Genomic DNA, 16,225 nt, shown 5'->3' on the forward strand with positions numbered 1-16,225 from the left:
TTTACAAATTTGATACTTTTGCTTCTTCGGAGGCTGTTTTTGGGAGAAAGGTTCTACAGGCAGTGGTTCCTTCCGTGTAAAGATCCTGCCTGTCCCTCCCGTCATCCGTGTACTTTTAGCTTTGGTATTGGTATCCCATAAGTAATGGATGACCCGTGGACTGACTACACTTAACAGGAGAAAATATAATTTATGCTTACCTGATAAATTCATTTCTCCTGTAGTGTAGTCAGTCCACGGCCCGCCCTGTTTTTACGGCAGGTCTAAATTTTAAATTAAACTCCAGTCACCACTGCACCCTATAGTTTTCTCCTTTCTCGTTTGGTTTCGGTCGAATGACTGGGTATGACGTAGAGGGGAGGAGCTATATAGCAGCTCTGCTTGGGTGATCCTCTTGCACTTCCTGTTAGGGAGGAGATATAATCCCATAAGTAATGGATGACCCGTGGACTGACTACACTACAGGAGAAATGAATTTATCAGGTAAGCATAAATTATATTATATCTCTTGCACAAATTTATAATAAGATCAATTTTTGTTAAATTATGCAATTAGTATGTGATTTGGGTAGCTTATAGGAACATTGTACACTAGATTTTTATTTGCATACATGTTATGTAGATGATCCATTTATATATCCCATCTGGGAGTGTTTTTGTAAAAATGTATAGTTTTGCTGATTTTTCGACTCCTAACCAAGCCCCAAAGTTTTAGATTTATACAGACTTCAGATTGCTTCTGTTTCTATGCAGGGGAGGGGGAGTGTTTGCTCTTTGTGAATGCATGCAGTTATATGAAAATTGGTGTATAATGTCCCTTTAAGTAACACTTATAAATAACAGAAAATGTTATAAAATTGCAAAGTATCATACTGCCCCCACCTGGCTACTTAATAATGCCACCCAGCTAGCATAAGCTTCTGTAAAGAACAATTCTCCTTGTACAACAATTTGTTAATTTCAAAAAAAAATTATTTTTTTTTTATCAGCGTGCTGCCCTTGGGCCCAATGTTACCAGAATTACCTTAGAATCTTTTCTTGCATGGAAAAAACGAAAAAGGCAAGAAAGAATTGAAAAAGCAGAAGAAGACATGGAGAGGAGAAAGGCAGATTTCAAAGCAGGAAAATCTTTTGGGGTATGTGATTTTCTTTTTGTTATTTTTATACCTTAGATAGCCAAAATGCATATTATTTTACATTCTTATTTCTGCAAAATAATATACAATATTCTGTTTAATTTTGGTATTATTTTTTTTATCCTGATAGATCAGTGGTCGTGAAGTTTTTGAATTCCGACCTGAACTTGTGGATGATGATGATGAAGAAGCAGATGATACACACTATAGCCTAGACATGGAGGACAGGGTAAACCAATACCTCTTTATTTTATTTGTATCTTATTGAAACTGTTAAAAAAAAATATATATATATATATATATATATATATATATATATATATATATATATATATAATGTATCTCAGGCTCATTTAACTCATTTAGAGTTACTGAATGGTTTTGTTGCTGTGTGCTTGTATATTTATATAATAAACACAAATAGGCTTAATTGTACAGATGTGTTTTTATGTATGTATAGCTCTTAAATGACCACCTAACAAACTCCTCATTAAACGTTTAAGGGTCTGAGCATGCAATTCTAAGAGACTATATGATTTACTTCTATTATCAAATTCAGGGTAGATAAAAATCAGGGGTTGTTTTTTTTTTTTTTTTTTTTCTCAAATAGGATATTGATCTTAATACGAGGAGAGTCCACAGCTTCATTCATTACTTGTGGGAAATACAGAACCTGGCCACCAGGAGGAGGCAAATACACCCCAGCCAAAGGCTCAAATACCTCCCCCAATCCCCTCATCCCCCAGTCATTCTTTGCCTTTCGTCACAGGAGGATGGCAGAGAAGTGTCAGAAGATTCGGAGTAGTCTCTTGTGGAGGGTAGTACTCTTTGGAATGGGACTGGAGTTTTAGGTAGTCTTGTCAGCCTCTCAGTGAGAGCATTGACAAATGTTAGGGTCTGAAGATGCAGGGAGAATCTTTCTGCGAATCCATCCAGACTCGTATTAACAGCTCCTTAAGCAATCAGTGTTGACGAGTTTCACTGCCTGCTTTCTATCACTCAAGTCCACGTCAGGAGCGATGCTACAACACTGTTAGAGGCCGTGTTCCTGTTCCACGGTGTAGATTCTGGTAAGATCATTTCATTTTTTATACCGGTAATGATAACGTAAGAAGACAGGGTCACAGTGTGACTCATTTTATCTTTATAGAATCAAGGGTTAATATCTCCGGAAGGTGATTATTGAACAGGGTGGGGGGTTTATCATGATTACTTGGTGTTTTTGCTGTGAGATGTGGCTCTGGCAATGTGTGAACAGTCGGGTTCTTCCTTCATTTTGATTACTGCGCAGCCGGTTTAGTTTGGCGTGGTTTTTCTCGGCTGCAGGGGCAGTCCTACATGGCACTCCAGGTGACCGGGTGTGGCCTCATTCTTCACTCGTGTTGAAGGGCATGTGACCCAAGAGGAGTGTCGCCGACTGGCCTGAGCTGTCAGTGGTTGTAAAAAAAAAAAAAAAAACGTGACCACAGTATTTCAATGGCGGCTGTTGTACAGGAGGAGGATAAAAATAATAAAATACAAGTTTCAACAATAAATAAGTTGATTAATATAGCGATTTTTAAAAAATCATGAATTAAAGTCACATTTTCTCCAACATAGGTGTGTCCGGTCCACGGCGTCATCCTTACTTGTGGGATATTCTCTTCCCCAACAGGAAATGGCAAAGAGCCCAGCAAAGCTGGTCACATGATCCCTCCTAGGCTCCGCCTTCCCCAGTCATTCTCTTTGCCGTTGCACAGGCAACATCTCCACGGAGATGGCTCAGAGTTTTTTGGTGTTTAAATGTAGTTTTTATTCTTCAATCAAGAGTTTGTTATTTTAAAATAGTGCTGGTATGTACTATTTACTCTGAAACAGAAAAGAGATGAAGATTTCTGTTTGTAAGAGGAAAATGATTTTAGCAACCGTTACTAAAATCGATGGCTGTTTCCACACAGGACTGTTGAGAGGAATTAACTTCAGTTGGGGGAAACAGTGAGCAGACTTTGGCTGCTTGAGGTATGACACATTTCTAACAAGACTTGGTAATGCTGGAAGCTGTCATTTTCCCTATGGGATCCGGTAAGCCATTTTCTTAATTTTCAATATAAGAATAAAAGGGCTTCACAAGGGCTTTAAAGACTGGTAGACATTTTTCTGGGCCAAAACGATTACTATATAAGCATATTTAATGGTTTATAACTTTGGAGAGTTATTTTAATCTTGGCAATTTTGTTAAAAAAACGGACAGGCATTGTATTGGACACCTTTTTCACTGGGGGCCTTTTCTAGTCATAGGCAGAGCCTCATTTTCGCGCCACTAATGCGCAGTTGTTTTTGAGAAGCAAGGCATGCAGATGCATGTGTGAGGAACTCAGATCCACTGAAAAAGCTTATTGAAGGCGTCATTTGGTATCGTATTCCCCTCTGGGCTTGGTTGGGTCTCAGCAAAGCAGATACCAGGGACTGTATAGGGGTTAAATGTAAAAACGGCTCCGGTTCCGTTATTTTAAGAGTTAAAGCTTTCAAATTTGGTGTGCAATACTTTTCAGGCTTTATGACACTGTGGTGAAATTTTGGTGAATTTTGAACATTTCCTTCATACTTTTGCGTATATTCAGTAAAAAAGTGTGTTCAGTTTAAAATTTAAAGAGACAGTAACGGTTTTATTTTAAAATGTTTTTTGTGCTTTGTTATCAAGTTTATGCCTATTAACATGTCTGAACTATCAGATAGACGATGTTCTGTATGTTCGGAAGCCAAGGTTCCTATCCATTTAAATATATGTGATGAATGTGACAAACAAAGTAGGGACAATGATGCCACTGATAATAATGTTGCCCAAAATGATTCCTTAAGTGAGGGGAGTAAGCATGGTACTGCATCATCCCCTTCTATGTCTACACCAGTCTTGCCCACTCAGGAGGCCCCTAGTGCATCTAGTGCGCCAATCCTCCTTACTATGCAACAATTAACGGCTGTAATGGATAATTCTATTAAAAACATTTTAGCCAAAATGCCCACTTATCAGCGAAAGCGCGACTGCTCTGTTTTAGATACTGAAGAGCATGAGGACGCTGATGATAATGGTTCTGACATGCCCTTACACCAGTCTGAAGGGGCTAGGGAGGTTTTGTCTGAGGGAGAAATTTCAGATTCAGGAAAAATTTCTCAACAAGCTGAACCTGACGTTATTACATTTAAATTTAAATTGGAACATCTCCGCGCTCTGCTTAAGGTGTTATCTACTCTGGATGATTGTGACAATTTGGTCATTCCAGAGAAATTATGTAAGATGGACAGGTTCCTAGAGGTCCCGGTGCCCCCCGAAGCTTTTCCTATACCCAAGCGGGTGGCGGACATTGTAAATAAAGAATGGGAAAGGCCCGGCATACCTTTTGTCCCTCCCCCTATATTTAAGAAATTATTTCCTATGGTCGACCCCAGGAAGGACTTATGGCAGACAGTCCCCAAGGTCGAGGGGGCGGTTTCTACTCTAAACAAACGCACCACTATCCCTATAGAAGATAGTTGTGCTTTTAAAGATCCTATGGATAAAAAATTAGAGGGTTTGCTTAAAAAGATGTTTGTTCAGCAAGGTTACCTTCTACAACCAATTTCATGCATTGTTCCTGTCACTACAGCAGCGTGTTTCTGGTTCGAGGAACTAGAAAAGTCGCTCAATTAAGCATCCTCTTATGAGGAGGTTATGGACAGAGTTCAAGCACTTAAGTTGGCTAACTCTTTTACCTTAGACGCCACTTTGCAATTAGCTAGATTAGCGGCGAAAAATTCAGGTTTTGCTATTGTGGCGCGCAGAGCGCTTTGGCTGAAGTCTTGGTCAGCGGATGTGTCCTCCAAGAACAGATTGCTTAACATCCCTTTCAAGGGGAAAACGCTGTTTGGCCCTGACTTGAAAGAGATTATTTCAGACATCACTGGGGGAAAGGGCCACGCCCTTCCTCAGGATAGGTCTTTTAAGGCTAAAAATAAAACAAATTTTCGTCCCTTTCGCAGAAACGGACCAGCCTCAAATTCTACATCCTCTAAGCAAGAGGGTAATTCTTCTCAAACCAAGCCAGCCTGGAGACCGATGCAAGGCTGGAACAAAGGTAAGCAGGCCAAGAAGCCCGCTACCAAGACAGCATGAGATGCTGGCCCCCGATCCGGGACCGGATCTGGTGGGGGGCAGACTCTCTCTCTTCGCTCAGGCTTGGGCAAGAGATGTTCAGGATCCTTGGGCGCTAGAAATAGTTTCTCAAGGTTATCTCCTGGAATTCAAGGAACTACCCCCAAGGGGAAGGTTCCACAGGTCTCAATTGTCTTCAGACCAAATAAAAAGACAGGCATTCTTACATTGTGTAGAAGACCTGTTAAAAATGGGAGTGATTCATCCTGTTCCATTAGGAGAACAAGGGATGGGGTTTTACTCCAATCTGTTCATAGTTCCCAAAAAAGAGGGAACATTCAGGCCAATTTTGGATCTCAAGATCCTAAACAAATTTCTCAAGGTCCCATCGTTCAAGATGGAAACCATTCGGACAATTCTTCCTACCATCCAGGAAGGTCAATTCATGACCACGGTGGATTTAAAGGATGCGTATCTACATATTCCTATCCACAAGGAACATCATCGGTTCCTAAGATTCGCCTTTCTGGACAAGCATTACCAGTTTGTGGCACTTCCATTCGGACTAGCCACTGCTCCAAGAATTTTCACAAAGGTACTAGGGTCCCTTCTAGCGGTGCTAAGGCCAAGGGGCGTTGCAGTAGTACCCTACTTGGACGACATACTGATTCAAGCGTCGTCTCTACCTCAAGCAAAGGCTCATACGGACATTGTCCTAGCCTTTCTCAGATCTCACGGGTGGAAAGTGAACGTAGAAAAAAGTTCTCTATTCCCGTCAACAAGAGTTCCCTTCTTGGGAACAATAATAGACTCCTTGGAAATGAAGATTTTTCTGACAGAAGCCAGAAAATCAAAACTTCTAAGCTCTTGTCAAGTACTTCATTCTGTTCTTCTTCCTTCCATAGCGCAGTGCATGGAAGTAATAGGTTTGATGGTTGCGGCAATGGACATAGTTCCTTTTGCGCGAATTCATCTAAGACCATTACAACTGTGCATGCTCAGACAGTGGAATGGGGATTATACAGATTTGTCCCCGACGATCCAAGTAGATCAGAGGACCAGAGATTCACTCCGTTGGTGGCTGACCCTGGACAACCTGTCCCAAGGGATGAGCTTCAGAAGACCAGAGTGGGTCATTGTAACGACCGACGCCAGCCTGGTGGGCTGGGGCGCGGTCTGGAAACACCTGAAAGCTCAGGGTCTATGGTCTCGGGAAGAATCTCTTCTCCCGATAAACATTCTGGAACTGAGAGCGATATTCAATGCTCTCAAGGCTTGGCCTCAACTAGCAAAGGCCAAATTCATAAGGTTTCAATCAGACAACATGACGACTGTTGCATATATCAACCATCAGGGGGGAACAAGGAGTTCCCTGGCGATGGAAGAAGTGACCAAAGTAATTCAATTGGCGGAGTTCCACTCCTGCCACTTGTCTGCAATCCACATCCCAGGAGTGGAAAATTGGGAAGCGGATTTTCTGAGTCGTCAGACATTTCATCCGGGGGAGTGGGAACTCCATCCGGAAATCTTTGCCCAAATAACTCAATTATGGGGCTTTCCAGACATGGATCTGATGGCGTCTCGTCGGAACTTCAAGGTTCCTTGCTACGGGTCCAGATCCAGGGATCCCAAGGCGACTCTAGTAGATGCACTAGTAGCGCCCTGGACCTTCAACCTAGCTTATGTGTTCCCACCGTTTCCTCTCATTCCCAGGCTGGTAGCCAGGATCAATCAGGAGAGGGCTTCGGTGATCTTGATAGCTCCTGCGTGGCCACGCAGAACTTGGTATGCAGACCTGGTGAATATGTCATCGGCTCCACCATGGAAGCTACCGTTGAGACGGGACCTTCTTGTTCAAGGTCCGTTCGAACATCCGAACCTGGCATCACTCCAACTGACTGCTTGGAGATTGAACACTTGATTTTATCAAAGCGTGGGTTCTCAGATTCTGTCATTGATACTCTTATTCAGGCTAGAAAGCCTGTAACTAGAAAAATTTACCATAAAATATGGAAAAAATATATCTGTTGGTGCGAATCAAAAGGATTCCCATGGAACAGGGTAAAAATTCCTAAGATTCTATCCTTTCTACAAGAGGGTTTGGAGAAAGGATTATCTGCAAGTTCTTTGAAGGGACAGATTTCTGCTTTATCTGTTTTACTTCACAAGAAGCTGGCGGCTGTGCCAGATGATCAGGCTTTTGTTCAGGCTCTGGTTAGAATCAAGCCTGTCTACAAACCTTTGACTCCTCCTTGGAGTCTCAATTTAGTCCTTTCAGTTCTTCAAGGGGTTCCGTTTGAACCCTTACATTCCGTAGATATCAAGTTATTATCTTGGAAAGTTTTGTTTTTGATTGCAATTTCTTCTGCTAGAAGAGTTTCAGAGTTATCTGCTCTGCAGTGTTCTCCTCCTTATCTGGTGTTTCATGCAGATAAGGTGGTTTTGCGTACTAAACCTGGTTTTCTTCCGAAAGTTGTTTCTAACAAAAATATTAACCAGGAGATAGTTGTGCCTTCTTTGTGTCCGAATCCAGTTTCAAAGAAGGAACGTTTGTTGCACAATTTGGATGTAGTTCGTGCTATAAAATTCTATTTAGAGGCTACAAAGGATTTCAGACAAACATCTTCCTTGTTTGTTGTTTATTCTGGTAAAAGGAGAGGTCAAAAAGCAACTTCTACCTCTCTCTCTTTTTGGCTTAAAAGCATCATCAGATTGGCTTATGAGACTGCCGGACGGCAGCCTCCTGAAAGAATCACAGCTCATTCCAATAGGGATGTGGCTTCCACATGGGCCTTCAAGAACGAGGCTTCTGTTGATCAGATATGTAAGGCAGCGACTTGGTCTTCACTGCACACTTTTACCAAATTTTAGAAATTTGATACTTTTGCTTCTTCTGAGGCTATTTTTGGGAGAAAGGTTTTGCAAGCCGTGGTGCCTTCCATCTAGGTGACCTGATTTGCTCCCTCCCATCATCCGTGTCCTAAAGCTTTGGTATTGGTTCCCACAAGTAAGGATGACGCCGTGGACCGGACACACCTATGTTGGAGAAAACAGAATTTATGTTTACCTGATAAATTACTTTCTCCAACGGTGTGTCCGGTCCACGGCCCGCCCTGGTTTTTTAATCAGGTCTGATGATTTATTTTCTCTAACTACAGTCACCACGGTATCATATGATTTCTCCTATGCAAATATTCCTCCTTTACGTCGGTCGAATGACTGGGGAAGGCGGAGCCTAGGAGGGATCATGTGACCAGCTTTGCTGGGCTCTTTGCCATTTCCTGTTGGGGAAGAGAATATCCCACAAGTAAGGATGACGCCGTGGACCGGACACACCGTTGGAGAAAGTAATTTATCAGGTAAACATAAATTCTGTTATTTTTTTAAGTTCATAAAATAACGATCGTTCAAGGTAGGCATAGTTTTCCATCACTTTAAAGGAAAGGTACTTTTTGGTCTAGGCCTGGAATATCCACGTCACAGGGGGCAAGGGTGCCTTTCTACCGCAGGATAAGAAGAATAAACCTAAGGTTCCTAATTTTTGTCCTTTCGTTCGGACAAGTCCCAACGACAGCAGCCTGCCGCAAAGCCCGAGCAGTCCAAGGGATCTTGGAAACCATCTCAGTCTTGGAATAAAGCCAAGCAGGACAAGAAGCCCGCCGAGACAAAATCGACATGAAGGGGCGGCCCCCGATCCGTCTCTGGATCTCGTAGGGGGCAGACTATCTCTTTTCAAGGAGGCTTGGATGAGGGACGTGCAGGATCCTTGGGTTCTGGAGGTTATTGCCCAGGGTTACAGGATAGGTTTAGACAGACCAGAGACGTTGCAAAATTGCCTCCAGCTGTCTTGCCCTTCAGACCTCCTCAAGGCCATCTGTGGCCCGATGTATGGAGGTGATTGGGCTCATGCTATCCAGTATAGATGTCATTCTATTCGCCCGGTTCCATCTACGACCTCTTCAGTTGTGCATGCTGAGGCAATGGAACGAGATCACTCAGATCTATCGCAACAGATATCTCTGGACAACCGGTCGAGGGAATCCCTCTCTTGTTGGCTCCGTCCAGATCAGCTGTCCCAGGGGACATCCTTCCTGAGACCATTCTCAGGATGTGGAGCTGTTTGGGGTGCCAGGAAGGCACATGGCAGGTAGAATCGGGAGGAGTCGCTTCTTCCGATCAACATCCTGGAACTTTAAACGATCTTCAACGCTCAGAGGGCTTGGCCCCCCCTGTATTTCGCCATTCTGCTCCTCCTTGGAGTTTGAATCTGGTTCTTAGGGTTTTGTAGGGGGCTCCGTTTTGAGCCTATGCTTTCTCTTGACATGAAGATACTGTCTTGGAAGGTTCTTTTTCTACTGGCTATTGCTTCGGCACGCAGAGTCTCTGAGTTGGCGGCCATGTAAGCCTCCTTACCTGTTTTTTTTCATGCCGTTAATGCTGTCCTTTGCACTGGGTTGGGATTTCTCCCTAAGGTTGTGTCTGATCACAACATTAATCAGGAGATAGTAGTTTCTTCCTTGTGTCCTAACCCTTCTTCTTCGAAGTAACAGTTGCTTCATAACTTGGATGTCGTTCGCGCTTTGAAATTTTATCTTCAGGCTACGAAGGATTTCAGACAGACTTTTTAGCTTTATTTGTTGTCTATTCGGGGATGCGCAGGGACAGAGGGCTTCTTCCACTTACCTATCTTTTTGGCTGAGGAGCATGATTCCCTTGGCTTATGAGACAGCGGGACATAAGCCTCCTCAGAGGATTATGGCTCACTCAACTAGAGCTGTGGCTTCTTCTTGGGCCTTCAAGAATGAGGCCTCTATGGAGCAGATATGTAAGGCGGCTACCTGGTCCTCCTTACATACTTTTTCAAAGTTTTACAAATTTGACGTTTATTCTTCGGCTGAAGCAGCTTTTGGGAGGAAGGTTTTGCAGGCTGTGATGCCCTCAGAATAGGGTCCGCCTCTCTTTTTCCCTCCCGTTTTCATTCAGTGTCCTCTAGAGCTTCATTATTTGTTTCCCACAAGTAATGAATGAAGCCGTGGAGACTCCCCGTATTAAGATGGAAAACATAAATTATGCTTTCCTCATAATTTCATTTCCATCTGTGCGAGGAGAGTCCACGGCTCCCACCCAGTTCTCTGTTGGGCGGAGCTAAATTTCTTTTGTTTTTCTAATGGCACCATTTATACCCTGATATTTCTCCTACTGTTCCTTGTTCCCTCGGCAGAATGACTGGGGGATGAGGGGAGTGGGGGGAGGTATTTGAGCCTTTGGCTGGGGTGTCTTTGCCTCCTCCTAGTGACCAGGTTCTGTATTTCCCACAAGTAATGAATGAAGCTGTGGACTCTTCTCGTACAGATGGAAATTAGATTATCAGGTAAGCATAATTTGTTTTTGTTTTTTCTTCAATTAAATGCTTTTTGAGGAAAAAATCTATTTAAATATAGTTTCTATTTCAGATACATTATAATATAAAGGTTGTTCATCCTGAAATATAGATTTGTTTTTAATTATATAGCAAGATACTGTATATTCATGGCTGTAATGTTTAATTTTTTTTAAATAAATTAATTTAATTAATCCATTTACAATGTCACACTCTCACAGAGGTTTGTGTCTGATTATTTTTCTATCTTGAAGATATTATCACATCTTATTGGTTTTGGTGTCTGCATAAATAACATGCACCTTCTTCACAGCACAAATGTTATAAAATAAACATAGAGTTGAAAAATAGACCTTAAAGGGGGACACTTTTGGGTTTCAGAGCATACAATTTTCAAATTTACGTCTATCAAATTTGCTTCATTTTCTTGGTGCCCTTTGTTGAAGGAGAGTAATGCTCTACTGGGGCCTAGCTATACACAGTGGGTGAGACAGTGACAAGCAGCTAGTTCACAGTAGTGCATTGCTTCTGAGCCTACCTATGTATTCTTTTCAACTATGGATACCGAGAGATCTTAGCAAATTAGATAAGAGAAGTAAATTGTAAAAATTGCATATTTTTTTCTGAATCAGGAAAGTATAATTTTGACTTTAATGCAATTGTTCCCCTGTAACTATATGTACACAATCAACCCATATAGTAAGTTTCAAGAAGCTCACTGAATAGAAGATTGTTTGGAGTGAAATAGATCTGCACAAGGACCTACGTGTGAGGAGGGAGGGGCAAGCATTAAAAATGAAATATAATGTAATTTTCGGCAATAATAAGCAGGCACTGGGGCTAGGAGACATGGATGTTTAGGGCCTGGTGGTTTTACTTCACAGTGGAATTCTACCTCTACTGCCTCCAAACAGGAACCTGCATGGAGATCCAATCATCCTGGAATAAAGGAAAACAATCCAAGAAGCCTACTGTTGAATCTAAGACCGCATGAAGGGCATGCCCCCGATCCGGGACCGGATCTTGTAGAGGGCAGACTTTCCTTTTTCACTCAGGCTTGGATTTGAGAAGTTCAGGATCCCTGGTCAATAGAAATTGTGTCCCAGGGATACAGGTTAGAGTTCAAAAGTCTTTCCCCCAGAGGCAGCTTTAGGCTTTCAAGATTTTCTGCAGACCAGACAAAAAGAGAGGTGTTCTTACACTGCGTAAGAGACCTTTCCAACCTAGTAGTGATTGTTCCAGTACAGGAACAGGGTCTGGGATTCTATTCCAATCTGTTCGTGGTTCCCAAAAAAGAGGGAACCTTCAGGCTGATTTTAGATCTCAAACAAATTTCTCAGAGTACCGTCCTTCAAGATGGAAACTATTCGTTCCATTCTTCCTTTGATCCAAGAGGGTCATTTTATGACAACTGTGGATTTAAAGGATGCGTACCTGCATGTTCCCATTCAAAGGGAGCATCACAAGTTCCTAAGGTTTGCTTTTCTGGACAAACACTTCCAGTTCGTGGCTCTACCTTTCGGTCTTGCCACAGCTCCCAGAATTTTCACAAAGGTTCTAGGATCGCTGTTGGCGGTGCTTCGGTTACGGGGCATTGCAGTGGCGCCCTATCTGGACGACCTCCTAGTCCAGACGCCATCATTACAACAAGCAAGGTCCCAAACGGACATGGTGTTATCCTTCCTGCGATCTCATGGGTGGAAGGTAAATTTGGAAAAGAGTTCCTTAGTCCCAAATACAAGGGTAACTTTTTTGGGAACTATAATAGATTCCCTATCAATGAAGATTTTTCTGACAGAAGTCAGGAAATCAAAGATTATCAATATTTGTCAAGTCCTTCAGTCCACTCCTCGGCCATCTGTGGCTCAGTGCATGGAGCTAAACGGGCTGATGGTGGCGGCAATGGACATCATTCCATTTGCTCGGTTCCATCTCAGAGCTCTGCAGTTAAGCATGCTCAAGCAATGGAATGGAGATTATGCAGATTTGTCTCCTCAAATACTACTGGAGCAAGAGACAAGGGATTCTCTTCACTGGTGGTTATCTCTGGATCATCTCTCTCAGGGAACCTGCTTTCGCAGACCTCCTTGGGTGGTTGTGACAACAGATGCCAGTCTTCTAGGGTGGCGAGCAGTCTGGGGCTCCCTAAAGGCTCAGGGAGTGTGGACTCGGTCAGAGTCTATTCTTCCTATAAACATTCTGGAGCTGAGAGCGATTTTCAATGCGCGCCTGGCCTCAGTTAGCCTCAGTCCAGTTTATCAGGTTCCTGTCGGACAACATAACTTCAGTGGCTTACATCAATCATCAGGGAGGGACCAGGAGTTCCTTAGCGATGACAGAGGTAACCAAGATAATTCAGTGGGCGGAGGCTCATTCTTGTTGCCTGTCTGCGATCCACATCCCAGGGGTGGACAACTGGGAGGCGGCGTACTTTCTGAGCAGGCAGACCTTTCATCTGGGGGAGTGGGAACTCCATCCAGAAGTGTTCTCCAGTCTGATTCTCAGGTGGGGTCTGCCGGAATTAGATCTGATGGCATCTTGACAGAATGCCAAGCTCCCGAGATACGGGTCGAGGTCCAGGGACCCCCAGATGGAACTGATAGATGCTCTGGCGGTTCCTTGGATTTTGAGTCTAGCATACCTATTTCAACAGTTTGCTCTTCTTCCTCGGGTCATTGCTCGAATCAAGCAGGAGAGAGCATCAGTGATCCTCATTGCTCCGGCTTGGCCTCGCAGGATTTGGTATGCAGATCTGGTGGACATGTCGTCTCTGCCACCTTGGAGACTTCCGTTGAGGAAGGACCTTCTAATTCAAGGTCCCTTCCTACACCCAAATCTGGTTTCTCTGAAGCTGACTGCTTGGAGATTGAATGTTTAATCTTATCCAAGCGGGGCTTCTCTGACTCGGTCATAGAGACCATTAATCAGGCTTGTAAACCTGTAACTAGAAAGATTTACCATAAGATATGGCATAAATATCTCTATTGGTGCGAATACAAGGTCTACTCATGGAGTAGAGTTAGGATTCCTAGAATTTTGTCTTTTCTCCGAGGGTTTGGAGAAGGGTTTATCAACAAGTTCCCTTAAGGGTCAAACCTCTGCTTTATCTATTTTGTTACACAAACGTCTGGCAGATGTCCCAGATGTGCAATCTTTTTGTCAGGCCTTGGTTAGGATCAGGCCTGTGTTCAAACCAGTTACTCCTCCATGGAGTCTTAATTTAGTTCTCAAAGTTCTTCAAGGGGCTCCGTTTGAGCTTATGCATTCCTTAAATATTAAGTTATCTTGGAAAGTTTTATTTCTTGTTGCTATTTATTCTGCTCGTAGAGTGTCAGAGCTCTCGACATTGCAGTATGAGTCTCCTTACCTTATTTTCCATTCAGATAAGGTAGTTTTACGTACTAAATTAGGATTTCTTCCTAAGGTTGTTTCTGATCGGAACATTAATCAGGAGATTGTTGTTCCTTCCTTGTGTCCTAATCCTTCTTCTCAGAAAGAGCGACTTCTGCACAATTTGGACGTGGTCCGTGCTTTAAAGTTTTACCTGCAGGCGACTAAGGACTTTCTTCAGTCTTCTTCTTTGTTTGTTTTCTCAGGAAAACGTAAGGGACAGAAAGCTATGACTACTTCTCTTTCTTTTTGATTGAAGATTATCATACGTTTTGCATAAGAGACTGCTGGACAGCAGCCGCCGGAGAGTGTTATGGCTCATTCCACAAGGGCTGTTGCTACCTCGTGGGCATTCAAAAATGAGGCTTCTGTAAAACAGATTTGCAAGGCTGCAACTTGGTCCTCTCTTCATACTTTTTCAAAATTCTACAAATTTGACACTTTTGCCTCGGCTGAGGCAGCTTTTGCCAGAAAGGTTCTTCAAGCAGTGGTGCCTTCCGTTTTAGGTTCCCTGTCTTGTCCCTCCCATATCATCTGTGTACTCTAGCTTTGGTATTGGATCCCATTACTAATTAAACTGATCCGTGGACTCATCGTGTCATAAAAAAGAAAAGAAAATGTATGCTTACCTGATAAACGTATTTTTTTGACACAAGTCCATGGCCCGCCCTGTGTTTTGTAAGACAGGTTGTTGGTTATTATAAACTTCAGACACCTCTGCACCTTAGTTTTTCCTTTCTCTTCATAATTTCGGTCGAATGACTGGAGTGGGAGGGAAGGGAGGAGCTATTTAACAGCTCTGCTGTGGTGCTCTTTGCCGCCTCTTGCTGACCAGGAGGTGAATATCCCATTAGTAATTAAAATGATCCGTGGACTCATTGTGTCAAAAAAGAAATAAATTTATCAGGTAAGCATAAATTTTATTTTTCCTTACAATAAAGTACTACTGAAAAGTTGATCAAATATGAATGATTAACCCATTAAACTGGAGATGGTTAACCTCCCAATACTATCAATTATTTCAGTGATCTATCTATGCATATCTAATTATATATACAACCAAATCAGTAATGGTCTGATATAACTGAAAAAATAATCTGAAACGTTATTCTAAAAATGAAAAACATGATTTTAATTGGTCTTACTGACTTGTGATTTAAATCAAATCCACATGTGTTAAAATGTACTTCGAAAAGCATACCTATTTAGGCTCAGGAGAAGAAATACACAACTAGGAGCTAGCTGGTGATTAGTGCTAACATACACATGCCTCTTGTCATTGGCTCACCGGATATGTTCAGCTAGCTCTCAGTAGTTCATCGCTGCTCTGTAGCGCACTTTTATATGTTAACAGTTAAACATATTGGGCTACATTCGTATTTTCATGTCTGGTTAGTACTAATGAGAATCTGTGATGGTGTTTGCTCGAGAGTGGGGTGGTAGGTTTTTCCAACTTTTTTTTTCTCTCCATTTACTTTTGTGGGGGAATACGTGAACGCGATATTCTAAGTTCAGATTTTTGCGCTCATCGGGTTATAGATAAAGCAAAAACAGTTTAATTTCAATTTATAATACCAGCGCAACCCGGCTAGCGCAAAATACCACTGCACTTGTAATCTGGCCCATGGTTAAAAGCAAGCAATAGTGCAATAATAAAATACTCTAAGATATTAGCATATTTTCTTTTTGCACTTATATCTCTTTTTTTGAATCCTTGGCCTTTATATTGAAATATAAAGCATTTAATAGAGTATTTGTGTGTTGCATCTTGTGTATGTTTTCATCCATTTTAGCTATTTACCGAACTAGTAATAGCCGTATTTAAGTATTTACAAATAATAAAAGTAATTTACAGTTTTTTTTTTTTTTCTGCTTTAAAGGATGAAACTCAAGATAATGATGATGATGTGAAAGACATAGATCTGAGCAGATTTGTTCCAAAAGATGTTGATGATACTGGTATTACAGTTGCCAGTCATGAACGATTCAGCACATATGTTACATCAAAAGTTAAAGACGGTAAGAACTTTTAACAGTAAGGCATTTTTGGCTTATTTATTATGGATAAGATTCTTTCATTCTTGAGAATGTTCAGGAGTATTTATTCATGGAAGTTGACTTGACTCTTGATTGCCTGTAGCCATTTTGTCTCCTTAGGGTGTTCTTGTAATGTGAGGTACGAATGTAGGCGCTATGCTGTGTGACATTTAT

General features: G+C 42.1%; 1 protein-coding gene across 1 annotated transcript in view; it reads left to right on the top strand.

The window, feature by feature from the left end:
* ZC3H15 (zinc finger CCCH-type containing 15) overlaps positions 1 to 16,225 on the top strand; it is a 97,654-nt gene that overhangs the window by 79,215 nt on the left and 2,214 nt on the right. Inside the window, exons 7-9 of the mRNA XM_053698540.1 lie at positions 990 to 1,136; positions 1,267 to 1,365; positions 15,895 to 16,033. Coding sequence (XP_053554515.1) covers positions 990 to 1,136; positions 1,267 to 1,365; positions 15,895 to 16,033 — 385 coding nt within the window. The remainder of the gene's footprint in view (positions 1 to 989; positions 1,137 to 1,266; positions 1,366 to 15,894; positions 16,034 to 16,225) is intronic.

Source organism: Bombina bombina, chromosome 1, assembly GCF_027579735.1.
Source record: "Bombina bombina isolate aBomBom1 chromosome 1, aBomBom1.pri, whole genome shotgun sequence".
In the NCBI taxonomy this organism is placed as follows: Eukaryota; Metazoa; Chordata; class Amphibia; order Anura; family Bombinatoridae; genus Bombina; species Bombina bombina.